At 43.2% G+C, this 17,792-nt stretch overlaps 1 protein-coding gene across 3 annotated transcripts in view; it reads right to left on the bottom strand.

Moving 5' to 3' along the window:
- Positions 1–17,402, bottom strand: part of GALNT9 (polypeptide N-acetylgalactosaminyltransferase 9) — a 238,452-nt gene extending 221,050 nt beyond the window's left edge. Inside the window, exon 1 of one of the 3 annotated variants that reach the window (XM_074973032.1) lies at positions 17,123–17,402. In XM_074973032.1, the coding sequence (XP_074829133.1) occupies positions 17,123–17,366 (244 nt within the window). In that variant the 5' untranslated portion in view covers positions 17,367–17,402. The remainder of the gene's footprint in view (positions 1–17,122) is intronic. The other 2 variants (XM_074973030.1, XM_074973031.1) reach the window with 2 other exon arrangements.
- Positions 17,403–17,792: the final 390 nt, after the last annotated feature.

Raw genomic sequence — 17,792 nt, 5'->3', positions numbered from 1 at the left:
CACCTGCTAGGAAGCCACCTCAGTTTGGGAATCAGTTCTCTGTTGGATAAAAACTAATTCAGGCAGATGGAGCTATTGTAGTGTTGGGGATCAGCTACAAAATAACTCCACTGAAGACAATATTTACCCCAGTATAAAACTGGAGGGACTTAGATCAGAATCTGGCCCTGTGCATTCCAAGTTTTTCATTGCATATTGCATAACTTTTGCGTAAATGAGGACTACATGCAATACACTCCCATGGGTGGGAGTATCAGGTATGCAGCTCCTGCTCTTGCCCTTGTGAACAGACTCAATCCAGGGAGTCTTAATAAAGTCACACATAGGGTGGACGGTCTTACCACTGCCTTCTCTACTCTTCAGAGGCGGATTAGGGGTTTGTGGGGCCCTGGGCCAGAGCAAATGGGGGCCCCTCCCCGCCCCTTCTGCCTGCAGTCCGACCCCCTCCCAGCACTCCTGCCAGGGAAATGAGGTTGGGGCGCGGGGGCTTGCCCCGCCCCCTCCACCCATCTCTCCTTCAGGGGAGCGGGCTCGGGGCATGGGGGCTTCCCCCGCTCCCCGACAGGAGTGGCGGGAGGGCGGAGTGGATTGGGACACGGGGGTGCCCCACTTGGGCAGGCCCCTGGGCATGGGCCCCATTGGCCCAGTGGCTAATCCGCCACTGCTAGTCTTCTACACAGCTGTTTTAGATCTAACCCAGCCTTAAGTAAACACTAAGGGAGAGTTAAAGGTTTTTAAAAAATGCTGTGCTTACAGCGACACATATCTTAAAGGGAACTGAACTTATAATTGCACTGACATTGTCAGATGTATTTATTTTGAACGCTAAACAAGCCTTTTGTAATGATGAAAAGCTCTAGCAGACTATGTTGCAAATGCACACAGGAGATATTTCTTTTTAGTTCCAAAGATCACTTAAAACTAACTCCTACCTATAGGCCAAACGGTCACCAAAACTGAATGATGGTACTATGCTCTCTGACCAAGGTTTGGAAGGGGCTACACTCTCTGACTTGTTTTCTACAACTTTGGATTCATTTATATTGTGGTAGCACCTACAGAACCCTAGAGAGGGATCAAGACCCCATTGCAGTAGGCATTCTGCACAGATGTAGTAAAATGAAAGACATTTGACTATAACAGGGTTCAAAAAAGAACTAGATAAGTTCATGGAGGATAGGTCCATCAGTGGCTATTAGTCAGGATGGACAGGGATGGTGTCCCTAGCCTCCGTTTGCCAGAAGCTGGGAATGGGCGACAGGATGGATCATTTGATGATTACCTGTTCTGTTCATTCCCTCTGGGGCAACCTGGCATTGGCCATTGTCAGAAGACAGGATACTGGGTTAGATGGACCTATGGGCTGATCCAGTATGGCCGTTCTTATGTTCTTACATTCTGTGCCCCAAAGAGCTTACAATCTTAGCATAGGACAGGAAACAATAGAATACCTCAACCCCTTCCCCATTTGTTTTGTAACAGTAACAGAAAGTAATCAGGTAATGGATTCTGTGCATCTTTCTCTCACCTTAGGTATTTCTATCGATGCTATTACTGTAGTATCTGAGCACCTAACGATCATTTACTATATCTATCCTCCCAACACCTCCAGGAAATAAAGAAGTGCTATTGTCCCATTTTACATCTGGGGAACTGAAGCACAGAGACAGTACGTGACTTGTCCAAAGTGACACCGGAAGTTCGTGGCAGAGCTGAGAAATAAAAGATCCAAGCTAGCACCCTACCCACTGGACCAGCCTTCCTTTCTTGTCTACCCTACTCATTGTTGAGTGTTTTGTAGGCATCAAATAATTCGATGGCTAAGCAGTTGTGTGGCATGACTGCTGCTTGTTATATTAAACATCCTATATTACCTCATGCTTCATTCCCATCTCCTTGTTGTACCCACCTACACCTCATCACGTGCTAGGACTGTCAGCTCTTTGTGGAAGGAACTGTCTTATTACACATGTGTATAGGGCCTACCTCCCTGATCAGAGCCTCTATGTGCTACTATAATAAAAACAATTCTATAGAACTATGTAAACCCAGTCTGTTGGCTGACATCAACACATCAGGCATCAAAATCTTTTTAATCAACTGGCTTATGTTGGTAGTAAAGTGGCCGCTAATAGCATTGAATTTCTCTGGAGATGCGAAACTGCATGGCTATCAATAGTCTCATTCTATATTTGGCTAGTTGGCTAGGAATCTTCAACAAGGAACCTATAAGTGACAACAAATTTTAATCCCAAGGAAAACTAAACTTTGGGTTAGACAATTTTATTTCAATCAAGGAATATATTTAGTTTTATCACTGCTTTCAGTTTGGTATGCATGGGGAAAAAAACCACTGCCAATCTTTTCTACAACACAAAGCCTGTTGGAAAATGAGTTAATATAATAAAAATGCATTTTTATTTATTAAAGCATTTCCTAGAGGCATCCAGGAACTGTAGAAAAATTAATTCAATTTCTAAAAGGGCAACAAGGCCTCCTTGCCAAATAAAATATAAAAACCAGCATAAAAGAATCCAGATGAAAACAACCAATTAACCCTTATCGCCCTACCAAAAAAACCCACAAAAACTAAACAAAAGGCAAACTTTTGTATCCTTGCTGAGAATGCAGGGGGGATTTCCTGCTTTCTGGGTGGATACCGTTGAAGAAAATTAAGCTCCTCTGCAAAGAGCACCTGTTTCCTGCATGAAAATAAGGATGGTCTGGTGGTTAGAGCACTAGCCGAGGACATAAGAGATCTGGATTCCAGTCCCCGCTCTACCATAGACTTACTGTGTAACCTTGGGCAAGTCACTTAGTTTCTCTGGGTCTCAGTTCCCATTTGTAAAATGGAGATAATACCACCGCACAACGCAGTGTTGTGAGCATAAATCCATTAAAGATTGTGAGGTGTTCAGATACGATAGTATAAGGGAAATGTGATGTTACGGGGCAAGGCCAGATGGCTATAGAAAAGTAGTTGGAGATAGATATATTAGCTCCAGGCTAAACAAATCCCTGGTACCAGGATAAGTGAAATGGCAGCTGCTCAAGGTCAATTAAGACACCTGGGGCCAATTAAGAACTTTCCAGAAGGCTAGGTTGATTGGGACACCTGAAGCCAATCAGGGGCTGGCTGAAACTAGTTAAAAGCCTCCCAGTTAGTCAGGTGGGGGTGCATGTCAGGAGCTGTGGGAGGAAGTTGTGCTGTTGGAGAGATTGAGTAGTACACACCATATTGGGTACAAGGAAGGAAGCCCTGAGGTAAGGGTGAAGTGGAGCTTGAGGAAGTGAGGACTGCTGTGGGGGAAGTAGCCCAGGGAATTGTACGTGTCATGTTTCTAAAAGGTCAGCTACCATAGCTGATACTATTAGGGTCCCTGGGCTGGAGCCTGGAGTAGAGGGTGGGTCCAGGCTCCCCCACCACCTTTGGCCCCTGATTAATCACTGAGACTGGGAGACAACAGAGACTGTGCAAGGAAGGACAACTTCTCCTCACCTCCCTTGCTGGCTTATGATAAAAATGGCTAAGTAGACTGTGACCCTTGTCTCTAGAGAGAGAAGGGTTATGTGGAGGGTCACAGTGAGCCTCTGAGGCTAGCAAAATCTGCCAGGAAACGTGGGACCCATGGAGATGAGGACAGAGCTTTGTCACAGTGAGTACAATAGGTGCATAGAATTCTAGGGTTCTATATCATTCAAAAGACATGGACCCTCAAATGAAATGATCCTGTTCCCAGTCTTACTGAAACTAATGCATGGGAAGATCAGAAGATACAACTCCTCCATGCTGTTCATACAACAGTGTAGCTGGCCATATCCTGATCGCCCTATTGCTGGAAATAGTTTCATTTGGCCAAATTCATCATTGGAAAGCATTGCAATGACACCAGGGATGAATTTGGGCCATTGACTTCAACAGCACATGAGAGAGGTGAGAATTTGGAACATTTCCCTATACACAAAAACAACCAGTAAACAAAACATCTGTTCAAGCTGATCTGAAAAAAGCCATCAAGGAATACTGTACAAATGATGATACCTCTATATTGTCCAAGCAATTAGTTATGATGACGACAATACTGAGGCAGGGAATTGGGGAAAGGGGTGGGGAGAATGTGGTTTGCTTTCTAAAGTTATCTCTTTCTTTGCACTTCACTTTTATTCACTCTGTCCAAACACAACTGCTAATTCATTACAGACAAGTCTTTTAGTAACCCTCTTCCGGGACACAAACTAATAACATATTGTCAATACCACAGAGACTGACAACCCTCCCAGAACTGTGGAGTTGGGAATATTTTGCAGGGCATGGCAATACCTGATACATATTTAGTCCTTATGGAGACTAATAAAGCATTTGATAAACCTCCGTACATGATACTTGTGCTCACATTATATGAATATTTATGGCAGCCTATGCAAGAGAGAAGGAAGAGCTGAAAAATACCTGCTAGAATCTATTTTCATCAAAGATCCACTTATCACATGTTAAAGCATAGTTGGGGCGGGTTACATAAACGACTGTACCACTTGTATCAAGCAGTGATAAAGTACCAATCTGCAGCAATCTGAGTTTTATTACCCCTTTGTACACTGTGGGCTAGATTGGTGTCCTTACGCTAGTGAGCGCATAGCTCCTTTGAAGCCAGCTGGGTTATTTATATAAGCCCTCCACAATTCTGCTCTATAGCTCTTTCTTGTGCACAGAGGCCCAGATTTTTCTCCCTTGGTGTTGGCCACTTTTTGGTACTCAGATGGTGGAATCTGGCCCTAACTGTCCAGCCAAGATTTCTCCCGGTGAAGGGAAGCTTAGCTGGGATGAAAGGATATAGATGGCTCTGACACCAACTGTCCTCTTCCACATACATGTCCTAGTCTAGTGGGTGTGTCAAGTGGTGTTAGGGCTGTGCTGGGGGTTGGATGGAGTGTACCTGCACTATACCAACTGACAAATGGTATAAGATCCCATAAGAACTTTAGCCAGTTTGCATAAGCCTCTAAGAAGCTGCTCTAACTTATGCAGATGGGGCTGAAGCAAATGCAGCAGGGAGGCATGACTGGCTCCCTGATACTCCAAGCATATCTCAAGTGCAGGAGAGAATCCAAGACACTGACTTTTTGGCTATTTAGGCATGATTTCTGGTGCTGATGATTTCTAACTGACAAAATACAGAGACTAACAGTAGTTGGGACCCTTCTCCACTGAGAATGGCCAGCCAGCAGTCCTCACAAGTTCAGCCCTAACATCTGGCAGCAAAAGTGCCTCTCCCCTATCTCAATCATCCTGATGAAGTAGAGTTAGAAGCTGTCTCCCCTACCCACATCATCCAAGGCACAATACCAGTTAGCAAGGATGGACAAACAAGACACTTGGGTAGCTTAATCTGATGGCAGTCAGTGAGCAGGTGTTCCTTTTCCTGAGGCAATTCATTAATTTTGTCCTCTTACTTCCAGAGTCTGAATGACAAAGCTACAATGATCATATCTGGTCCTGCAAACAGCCTCACTCAATATGCTTCTCAGCTAGAGGATGCACAAATTACAAAAAGAAAAACCAAACCCATCATTCAGAACTGAAAGGAGGTTGGGCAATCTAACGTAAGGAACAGAACCAATGCAAAGCCTTTTTTGGATTCTGAGTCAACTAAATCAGCTGAAATATGGTACTAACGCAATCACCAGGAAAAAAGAGGCCAAAACAATAAGCACACGTTCCCTAAGCACTTAAATTGTGTGCCAAATGGGGGAAAAGTTTTGCCCTCAAATAACACCCGCCAACTTCCACTGAAGTCTGTGGGATTTCTACACACATTTTCGGGCTGAATTTAGCCCTAAGTAAGGATCACAGACTTTGAAATATGTTGTTTTAGAACATAATAAACCAAATGACAGATCAATGTAAGAAAGTCCCTGCGTGATTTATAAATCAGCCTGTAATGGCAACATTACCCTTGATCACCTCTGTTTCAGAGGACCATTAACCCTCTGTGCCACTGCTCCAGAGTAAAAACCAAGGTAAGAGGAAGTTTTTTTAAATTATTTTGGATTATCCATGAGTTTGCTAGGTTCTTGAAAGATCCAACTGCCTACATGGGTTAATGGGGGTAATGAAATGAAATTGAAAAAAAAAAACCTATAGTTAAGCTGGTCTAAAAATCATTTCCTAAAAATGAAGTCTTCCTGACTAGGGAACGGTCTCTCAAGAAAAGCACTAGAAACCCCCACACTGCTTGATTTATATTAGATCCTGAAAGTGCTGTAGCAGATACTTTTGCACAAGTGAGGGAATGGACAAGATGGACAAACAGGTCAATTAATTTTTTATGAGGCCAGATGTTCAGTCCGTTTCACCCCCTTAGTGTTGTCTGAGTGGTGCACAGGGAATGTAGTGTGATCAGTTGAGAAATTCTCGTGGTGGGAAAGCCAGTAGAGCCACCTCCTGCTCCAGTTTCCCCTCCCTTGGCATAGGGGCTGTATCAGGGGAAGAGTGGTAGAGGTGGAGTAGATCTCCCCTAAAGCAATCACAGTGGGGCTCCCTAAGGGCCCTAGTCAGCTGTCTTACATTAAAGCAGCCCCCTTCAGTCAGAGGAGCCAGGGCAGCTTCAGAACTGCGGAACAGTAGACTACTCCCGGATGACACCTTCTTCAGCCCTGAGCCAAGTGACTCGTGGTTCAGGAGAGAACCTGGCCTATGGGCTGTATATTACCAGTTTAAAGGATGCTGACCTGCTGGCATATGAGGTTGCATTGTAACAGATCACTGAATCCTCTCTGAAATCTGAGCATCAGAGAGAGCACTAGGAATGGTCAAAAATGTACCACGACTGCCATGAAAACCCAAACAGTCACATGACAGAAATGGCCACACTTCTATTTACAATGAAATCACATTTCCATCTACTGCAGTATCACATACGTGCATGGCCACTTCCATCGCATCTTGGCTGTGGACTGAGAAAAGAGGACAAGAGTCATCAAAATATGAGTAGGACTCTACTCCTGTTGAGCTACAGGCCTCCAGGAGCTGTGCATACTTGGACTGGGCTATCCACTGACAGCCATTACATTTAAGTTACTGTCTGTAACCCAGGGCAACCTTAATTTTCAGTGCTTTTGATGTAGCTTCATAAGCTATTTTTCCTAAGGATGTCATGGGGTAAATTGGTGTTTTCACCTGTCCCTTCCTATCTTGTCACCGACCATGGGTAGATCTGGTTATATGACCCTTCCCCCCCCTTTGTCACATACCCTTGTGGGGATACACCATGGTGATTGTATGAGTCAATCTATTTCAAGGTTTTAAATTTATAAGACTTACCAAACACTCAGGCAGGATTTCTTTGTGGCACCCACTTTGACAATCTGATTCACATCACCTGGGGGCAAATTGTCTGATTCTGTGATCCCTTGCAAAGTGAGATAATTTTTGGAAGTACAGTGAAGATCCTTGCCATCCCTACTGTCTGAACAATGTTGCTAAGTTATGTTTTCTCCTCTTTAATTAATGTTAAGAGCTCAGTCTAACCGTATGAAAGCACCATTCAAACCAATAGCAGTCCCATTCTCCAACAGATGGAAGCTTCACTCACACGTTCCTTATGAGCGGAACTGAGAGCTTACTTAGGGGCCCATCCAGTATCCTCTGTAATCAATGAGAGGCTTTCCATTGACCTCAATGGTCTTTAGTAGTAACAATCAGAGAGGTCTCAGCCATTCAGCTAGGCCCCACTTCAGGAAAGCTTTTAAACACAGGCTTAGCTTTAAGGAAATGGAACTTAAGCATGCACTTAAGTGTTTTGCTGAATGGGGATGGACTTAAAAACATATGTTTTAAAGTAAGCATGTGCTTACATGCAGTGCTAAATTCAGGGCCTGAAAAACAACACATTTGAGTATGCCTGTAAAGATGTGCACATGTTTAAGGGCTTTGATGAATTGGAGCCTTAAAGAACTAGTGTTATAAACCAATTTTTAAAAAGTATATTGTTACCATATTTCATGGACTTTGCTGAAATATCCTGAACCTCTTACGAGCAGGATACCTAGAAATGGGGAGGATCTTCATGTCTGATCTTCCATTCTTCAGGAGCTAAAATGTCCTGGGTTTCAGAGGACCATTTCAGTCAATGGGGCTAAAACTCTCTTAGCGCAGTGCCTCTGCTCTCAACAGCTCCCATATTTCCTATGACCCAGAGCACCTGAAGTTATTTTCTTTTTTTTGTCCAGCTTACTAGTATTAAAAGAAATGATGGAAGGGACCAACAAGTGCAAATCCACAAACAAAAAGTATGCCATATATAGTAAGAGAGCATGTGCACTAGAGGGGTTAGAGAAGGGCATTAATAAAAGGGAGATTGGTTAAAAATGACTCATTTTTTTTCCTTAGAGTCATAAATCTTATTATTTCCTTGGAGAAAAGCCATGTGCTCAGTGCCTGAAACTGCATTTTTAAATGATACTCTTGATTTTTCACTTCCTTTATTTACTTAAAAAACAAACTAACAAAACAAGAAAGCAACAACAATCCAATGGTTTAAATCACAGCCATGTTTTATGGTCAGTATAAACCCTTAAATCTGCCAGTCAGTTGACACAGATGAAAAAACCAGATTGTATTAGCTCTCCACTAGAAAAATGATGGTGCTTTATGTACTATCCAAACTCTAACCAGATTCACAAAGAAATTGAACAGAACATGGAACATCTTTTCAAATACAGTAAAATAACATCAGTCAAATAACTATTTTTTCTTTCGCACCATTGTAAATGTTAATTTTAATATTACACAGTACAAATTATTCCATTTCTATATGTTCGACAGAAAAGTAATAAACAAATGAGTCAACCATAAAACTGTTACATGATTTATGTCAGAGTATGTTTGCTTACCAGCTACAAAGCAAAAAAAAATACATATATATATTCTATAGAAAACCACTATTAGTACATCAGATGCACAATGCAGTAAGAGACTTTCAATACTTTCATCAAACCAGGACGATTCCAGTTTTTTTCATAACTTTTATAAGTATAAATGACATGGGCCGCCATGCTATTATAACAACTGGAGACTTTAATAAAAGTCTAGACCCATTTCTTGACAAATCTTCTCCATCTCTATATAAAAACACAAATGATCATCAGGTACTTCATACATACATGGCTGATTTAGGCCTACGAAATGTGTGGAGTTTCTACAGCCAGAGACTTTTTTTTTTCCCCCCCTTGCAGCTCATTCAACATAGTCTTAGTTGAATTTCTTAGTGCCACAAGACTATTTTTTAGTGCCACAAGACAAGATCAATTTTGTCACTGACTGTGACATTGGTATTATTGTTATATCTGACCATGCTCCTACACAGATGTCTTTTAGGCCTCCAGGGTATGTACCCTCAACTAAAATGTGGAGATTAAATACCTCCCTGCTGTTTGATACACCATTTGTTAACTCCATCCATCCAGAGTTAGAATTTTTTTAAAAATGTCCTCCACCACTTCATCAGCTCCCACACTTTGGGAAGCCTTTAAAGGCTTCATCAGAACCTGTATCATCTCTTATATCACTTTTAAAAAGAAATGGAGAGAACAAGAATTGATACTCTTGCAAAAGAAATTAAGGCCTTGAATGTACACTATGCTTCTGCGCCGTCCCCAGAGATACTCAGAACGCTTATCAATCTAAGATATGAAATCAACAAACTTCTGTCCAAAAAGGCTAAGTTTGTTTTATTCTGTTTGAAGCAAAACTACTGGGAATCTGGCAAGAGAGCTGGCAAGCTGCTGGCACACAGACTTAAGCAAAAGGCTAACAGACCTGAGACTACAGCTTTTTCGAATTTACTGATCCCCACATAGGCTAATGGTAATGGGTCTCATTAATGCTGAATACAGTTGGTAACTCCCTTGGGGCTACATTAGCTCATATGTTTTGGGAATTTCTGGTATGAGGTGAGTCAAAGCACCAATTTGATATTGGATGCTAAATTGGAGCTTTCCCTCTCCCACTCTAAGTTTCATTCTTGGATATATTCCTAATCAACCTAAACAAGACGGCATGATTCCAACATGCAGCTTTGGTCATTAAAACAATTAATCCTGCAAAAATGGACAGTAATCCCCACCAACAACTGAGGTGTGGCTCAGTAATACAACTGACTTTGTAGATAACGAATGACTGGCATTCCGCAGAAAGGGAATGCCCAAAAAATTCAAAGCAATTTGGGCTGCCTTTTTAGAGGTCTATGATTAACATAGACCCTGCAGATAGATATGTCACTTCCCCTCCCCTCCCTTTACTCTAACCCTCTTGATTCACTTTGTGTATTATGATCAATCTGGTATTTTGGTATATTTGTTGTATTTGGAAAAAATAATAAATAAATAAAGTAACGTGTTGACTTTTTATGGAGTCAACCCATAAATCTACTCTTCATGTTTTTCCCCCTCAAATGTTGTGGGGTAAAATCCTAGTCCAGTTGAAATCAATGGGAGTTTTATCATTGACTTCAATGGAGCCAGAATTTCACCCTGGGACTTTAAGGGTCCAATTCCCCACTGTGTTGTCATTTAAAACCATGCAAAGTGGGTGCAAATGCTACCTTTCTGATTGGGTTGTGTTTTACATGCAGCTTTACACAGGTAAATGACTATGCAAGGGCCAAAGCAGTGGAGATGTGAGCCCTAAAACTCTTGAAAACCGTGATGCATTGCGTGGGCTTGATTCTCCTACTGTAGTAAAACTGACATGAGATCAGAAAGAAGTCCTGGAGCCTCTACAGTCATTTTGCAACATGGAAGGCCAGATCTGGAGCAATGCTGATTTGCACCAGCTTGAGGAACTGGCTTGAAATATGTAAATATTTATCCTATGCCATTTGACTAACGGATAAACTCAGCACAGCCTTTTTAATAAATCTGCTTGATACTTTCTCCTCCTGCCTGCACATCACCCAATCCTGCAGTCCTGAAAGGCTCCCAGTGGCACTGCAGGAATGAGCCCTAAATAATGAGATAAATGCAGGGCTGAGAGCAGTCCCCCAAACTGAGTAGCTGTTTCTTGAGAATAATTAAGTGCTAATGTTATCAGATGTGTGTTAGCATCACGGGATAATCAAATTAAATAGTTACAATGGAAGACTCTCTCTGGTTTCAGAGTAGCAGCCGTGTTAGTCTGTATCCGCAAAAAGAAAAGGAGGACTTGTGGCATCTTAGAGACTAACAAATTTATTTGAACATAAGCTTTCACCTAGTCTATCACCCAAGTTTTCCTTTAGCATTTACTCTGGCAAGGTACCTTATTACTTGTATTGAGCAATGCATGCTAACAAGTAGTAGTGCTTGCCTCTTGTAGTGTTCCATTTGTTAAATAGCCATTGAAACCTCTGTTTTAAATAAATTAGAGTTGGTCAAAAGACAGTCTTGAAAACCTGCTAATGCAGGAAACAGGTATGGGGCCTGATTTTGTGCTGTCCTACGCCGGGGTCAATCAGAAGTAACTCCGCTGAATTCAGTGGAGGTAAAACCAGTTTAAATGTGCGTGAGAGAGCAGATTCAGACACACCACTAGAGCAGCTGCCATTCTAGCTTCCTGACGTGGAGGGGCCAGTCTAAGAATGGAAAGGTTGCTCGGATTCCATGTCCACAGTCCTTGACTACTGTTCTGAGACTGCTAACACCAGCCCCCATTGTGACTCGGGACTGAGACTACCACCTTGTTCCACGCAGGACACCTACTAACAGGGACTGTCCATATCATCTTTGAAGAGGACACTCTACCACCAATCCAAAGGATAAAGTAGTCTGACCAGCACTAAAAACCCCATAACTCATCACTTGCAACCTGCTAGATGTAAAACACCCAGAGCCAGATGCTGATCTCTGGCCTGTGTAAAACAGGAATAACTCAACTGAAGTTAATAGAGTTATGTTGCTGTAAAACAGGTGCGAGACTACTATCAGGCACACATTCTGCATAAAACATGTTTGATAAGAAACCCCCACTATTAGATGGGAAATACAGGCCTGATTCTTCATTGCCTGCACCTGATTTTGCGCTGTCCTACGCCGGGGTCAATCAGAAGTAACTCCACTGAATTCAGTGGAGGTAAACCAGTTTAAATGTGCGTGAGAGAGCAGATTCAGACACACCATTGCACAGTTGGTGTAAAATGTTACCCCCCTGGTTGAAATGACTGTACAGCTCATCACCTTTAAACATATTGTACTTGCAATACACAGTATCATACGTGAATGAAAATTACTTATATATTAGGTAAAACCTTGGCCCCATTGAAGTCAATGGGACCAGGGTTTCATCCATTGTGTTCTTCCAGGAGAGCAGTGAGAGCTTTGGAAAAACTCAGTAGGTAAGAAATATTTTTCTCTTAAAATAGATAAAAAAATAAATAAATAAGCTTCTCAACTTTCTAGCCCAGAGCAATATTAATTAAAGAGGGAAAGAGGCTCAATCTGTGTGTTCACCAGAGGATTAATAATTAAGAGAGAGCTTTCCTAACCACTAAAGCTAAATGACAGGTTTCAGAGTAACAGCCGTGTTAGTCTGTATTCGCAAAAAAAAAAAGGAGTATTTGTGGCACCTTAGAGACTAACCAATTTATTTGAGCATAAGCTTTCGTGAGCTACACCTCACTTCATCGGATGCATACTGTGGAAAATACATCTTTTGTATTTTCCACAGTATGCATCCGATGAAGTGAGCTGTAGCTCACGAAAGCTTATGCTCAAATAAATTGGTTAGTCTCTAAGGTTCCACAAGTCCTCCTTTTCTCTCTCTCTGGTCTCCGAAAGGTGCAGTTTCATTAATGCAAAGCTAGCAGTCACACTTAATCCTCCCTCTTGTACACATGGCTTTGCCTCTACTTTCTGCAAAGGAATTACCTTTCATCTGAAAGACTCTAGCCGTAAAAGCTTCTTTTTGACAAATCTGATGTGGACATTTTAAATGATTCATTTGCAACCTGTTTCCAACCCTTATCACCCATATGGAAATTTGAAAAAGCTCATTTTCAACCAGTTCCTAGCCTGCAAAGGATAAACTGTCCTTTTAAAAATACTGCTGTACCTCTTAAGTATGCAGATTGCCCAACTGAATTTTAAATGCAATCACTTTGCTTCCAGTACACTCTAAAATCAGAAGTCAGAGCCTGCATGAATCAGTCTTCTGTGTCCAGGACTTGCTATTTACATAATTTTAAGTCTGTGTGCTGCAATTATGTGAAATGTCCACTTCTTCCCTTCATGCAATACATATGCAGTTTAAGACCCATTTATCACACTGAAAATTGCGGTTGTATTTAATCTTTCCAAAGGGAACAAAATCAAATTATTATGTGTAAAGAATGATAATCTGCTGAATTAAAGAGAATATTTAGAAGTTATCCCTCCACGTCTGCAACCTAATAGGGCAAAGAGGTCTAATAAGGAAACCATGGGTAGGAAGGCATGATGTGAGCATACATAATGAGAAGATGAAAACTCTCTTAATCTTTTCAGATTGAATGAAATCTAATTACATGCTGTATTGATTGTTATGTATTTCTGGAAAGAGACAGTGAAAAGGGAAAAAGGTTATTACAGTAAAATTGCAGTCTGACCCTTCAATTGCTTTTGGCACGAAAGCTTATGCACTAGTTGGGGATAGTAAACATTTTTCACTCTCTGTGGTAAATTATTAGCAACAGAGTTAGATGCAGAACTAATTAGGGAAAATCTAGTCAATTAAATAGTGCTGCAAGATAAAAAAACAGAACGATCAGAAATTATCATTATTCTATTTCATAAATCGCTGTCAGTTATTTCTGCCATAATATCAGTGTTGACTTTTAGATAAGTAATATTCACTGAAAAGAAACATTTTAACAAATTTAGGATAATACATAGATTGATGAACAGGAGCTAGAGTAGTTCAGTGTTCATTACAGAAGATATTTTGAAAGCCATGAACTAACAGATTTATATAAACCCTATCAAGTAAATTCTAGAGTCACGTGATTCCCCCTTGTTGCCTTACTTCTGCAGCAAGCAGCAGCTGGGTATGCTGGAAGCTTTCAGAAATATGTATTTTCTAAGATGATGGGAATTCAGAGGATCAGTATATTGAAAACAATTGTCTGATATGTATGTTTGCACATTTATACAGGGATGCATTACAATTCTTATTCATACAATTCTAAAAATTCTTCCTGTTTCATGAGATATAATTCTTAGGATTATACTTACTTACAGTGGCTTTCACATATGAACTTTTGTATGGGCATCTTTGTGGGCATTGCATGGATGAAGAGATATTGGTGCATTTTACTCAGAATTGAAAGTTAATATGGTTGTTGCCTGGGGACTTCAGCTGAACAGTTTTGAGCTTGCACATGATACACATGTAACTCCCCATCCCCCCTCTTTTTTTTTTTCCCTCCTTCCTAGAGAAGGTGAGTTCTACGAAGTTTATTCTTGGCTGAATGGAAACAAATATGGGAGACAGGTTTTTTGACCAGCACGTTTCAAACTATGAAATTGGTCTCCCTACGGAAGGTCCTTTCTCTGTGACTGGCGCTTCAGACAGGTCCATGGAAAATATAAATGAGGTCTTCTTTGTTTAGGACTAAGCTTAATCAGAGCCCAGTATGGAATACTGGGGTAACCTTACCAAAATACTAAGTACTCAGTAGATGGTTCTTCATTTGCTGAGACCAACGTGGAAATGACTCAACAGTAAGGGGGAAAATGAATGAACTGGCCAGACCCCAGGCCCCATCCTGTGTTGCCATTACTCAGTCAGAACTCCCACTGATGTCTCTGGGTGTTTTATGTGTACAAGGAATGCAGGATCAGAGCCCTTATGATTACAGTCTGCATCCCTAGTGGATTACTGGTCCCAATAAAAGATAACTTTAGAGAAGGCCTAGGAATTCTCGCTCACCTTAGAGGACAAATATTATGACAAAGTTTGGGAAACCCAGATGTAGAGCAATAGTGTTGTGTACCAGGATGAAACTGCACAGCTCTGGAGCAATTTGAACCTGTATCTAATATCATGGGCTTTCCCTAAGACAGTACATAACACTTTCATAAAGCGACTTACTTGCAATTACAGCATCAGAGCAAGTGTTTCCTGCTAAATAATGAGTCATAATGTTCAAAGAGAAAAAACATGAGCCTAACCCAAACATAGATAGCCTGGTTCTGAATGCACTTATACCAAGGCAACTCGACTGATTTCAGTGGAGCTTGGCCTGAGTATTCACTTACGTAACTTAGCAAAGGCCCAGAGACTTTTTGTTGCCCAAATGGCATATAATACAAATGGATCCCCATACCCAGCAAATTGCCAACAAAAACAATTGAAATTACAAAGAACTTCCTGTTTAATGCAAGCCCACAGCAACGACATGCAGTGGTGCCTGCCTGGTTCTATATGCCTGGCACACTGAGCACTCCCATTGACTTCAAGAGAAGTTATCAAGCAGGACTGATCTCCCTGGTATTAAGATTCCACCTAGAGTCACACCTTATGCACGCAGTCACTAAAAATCAATGTGCTAAGAGCCAAATCCTATCCCCAGCACATAGCCCAATTAACTGGGATGTTGGGGATTTGGGCTTGGAAAGAAGGAATCTGCCCCAAAACCTGTGGATCGGCAGCACTGCAGCCACTACAGCATCCTTATGACACCTGTACCCACACTTCTTCTGGGCGCAGGGTGAGGACTGATCCACTGCAGTCCAGGCCCCCTATTGCTGTGGTGCAGCTAGGGGACAGGATTTATCCCTATATTTGCTTATTCTTGACATCTCCTTTGAGCTGTTAGTAAAACACCCAACTGTAGACACAGCTCTCTCACGCTCATTTGTGTGTATTTGTATGTGATACACACACACCTGCATATGTGAGGGAGAGGGAGGTGAGGGGGGAACAGTCTGTGCTACGTTATTACTTGCCTGGGTACACTACTTATTACCATAATAGTCTAAACTGTTTAGATTTATACCCTCATTCAGAAAAGAGCACGGGGGGGAGGAGGCAGCAATATACATTTACACTAACCTTAGACTTTTTCTGCATTTTGGGGCTGCAGTTGCCTGTGTTAAATCAATGTTATGATTAAGAAGAGTCGTACAATGGCAAGCACATTTGCTATAATTTAAAAATACTTCTAAGTTTTATCTGGCACTAAATGTTAAGGCATATGTTACATTATATTGTAAATGAAACATTTATTCCTTCTCTCTCTTCTTGTCCAAAGCACTCATGTATTTAATTATATACTTAATCCCCTAGTATTTCACGTTCAGCAGTTTATGAATCTTTAAAAATTTCAATGCACTTATCATTCCAGAACCAGTTTCTGTATGAAAGACTAGTAGTGGTATAGTAACTTTGATCAATTAACATGTTCTATCCACCATGGAACATGATCTCATTTGTGTATCTAACGAGATTTTTCAAGGCTGGTGAATCAGAACTGAGTCCACCAAAAAAAAAAAAAAAAAAGATGCATGCTTTGTTATCGCCCCCCAAGATCTTATCAGATTTAAGTGCCAGTATCATTAAAGAACCACATGGTACTATCAACAATGGGACACAAGATGCATACTCTAAGAACGTAACAGACGTGGTTTTGAAAGTAAATGTTGAAACCAGACATGACAATGTGATTCTAGGTTACACATGGATTGCTAATAAATCCGATCTTTCAATCTGTGCCCGAGTGCGCACACACACAGTTCCCATCCACCCCTTACTTTAAAAATATTGACCAACAAACTTTGGGGCAACCTGTAGACCTGGAAACTGGAGAGCATTCACAACTACTCCTGGACACACACCTCCCTCCCCTTCCCCACCCCCTCTGTTCACTTCCACCTCCCCGGCCGCCACCTTCGCATCCAACAGGCGATACTGACCACAAGCCGCAGGCGGGAGTCCTACCCTTCCCCCCAGCCACACGCGGCCTCCCCCTCCCCAGCGGGCACCCGGGGACCACTCCCCACGTGCTCCCCCGATCGGCTGGAGGCGACCGGCTCTGCTCCCAGGGAGGAGCGAGCTCCAGGCCGCCCGCTCTCCCCTCCCGCCGGGGCCGGGCTGCTGGTGCCCCCGGCTCACCATTGAGCTGGTTGTACACCACTTCCTCCAGGTGGTCCAGGCGCTGCAGGATGGCCTCCCGCTCGCTCAGGCCGCCCAGCCCCTTGGCGTGGCGGCTCCGCAGCCGGCGGTCGGCGCTCCGCACGATCTGCACCAGCTCCGGGGAGCGCTCCTGCAGCCGGCAGTACACGGAGAAGAGGATGATCCCCACGAAGACCAGGATGTTCACCGTCAACAAAGTTTTGATTTTCCGTGCCACCGCCATGGGAGCCGCCGGGAGCCTCAAGGCATGGCAGCCGGGGCGGCCCGGGCAGCGGCGGCATGGACGGCGGGGCCGGCTCCGGTGCCCCTCGGCCGGCGGCGCGGAGCTGTCCTTCAGCACCACGCGGGCGGGCGGGCGCGCGGGCGGCTCCCCCCTGCGGCCGGCGCGGAGCTGGGTGGGGGGAGGGTCCGGCCCAACGGCTCCTCAGCGGCCGCCCCCACCGCCCGCGGCGGCACGCGGCTGCCCCCCCGCCCCGCTCTCCGCCCGCCCCCGGGCTCCGCGCGCAGACAGCAGCGCGGCGCGAGAGGAGCGGCCGGCCCGCGCTGGCTCCGGCTGGCTGTGGTGCGGCGGGCTCGCCCCGCCCCCTCCCCGCCCCGCCGGCCGCCCCCTCCCTCCCCTCCCAACGCACGGCGCCGGTGCGAAGTGACG

Source organism: Natator depressus, chromosome 15, assembly GCF_965152275.1.
Source record: "Natator depressus isolate rNatDep1 chromosome 15, rNatDep2.hap1, whole genome shotgun sequence".
Taxonomy (NCBI): domain Eukaryota; kingdom Metazoa; phylum Chordata; order Testudines; family Cheloniidae; genus Natator; species Natator depressus.
The sequence above is the reverse complement of the archived record's forward strand: the minus strand, read 5'-3'. Positions and strand labels throughout refer to the sequence as shown.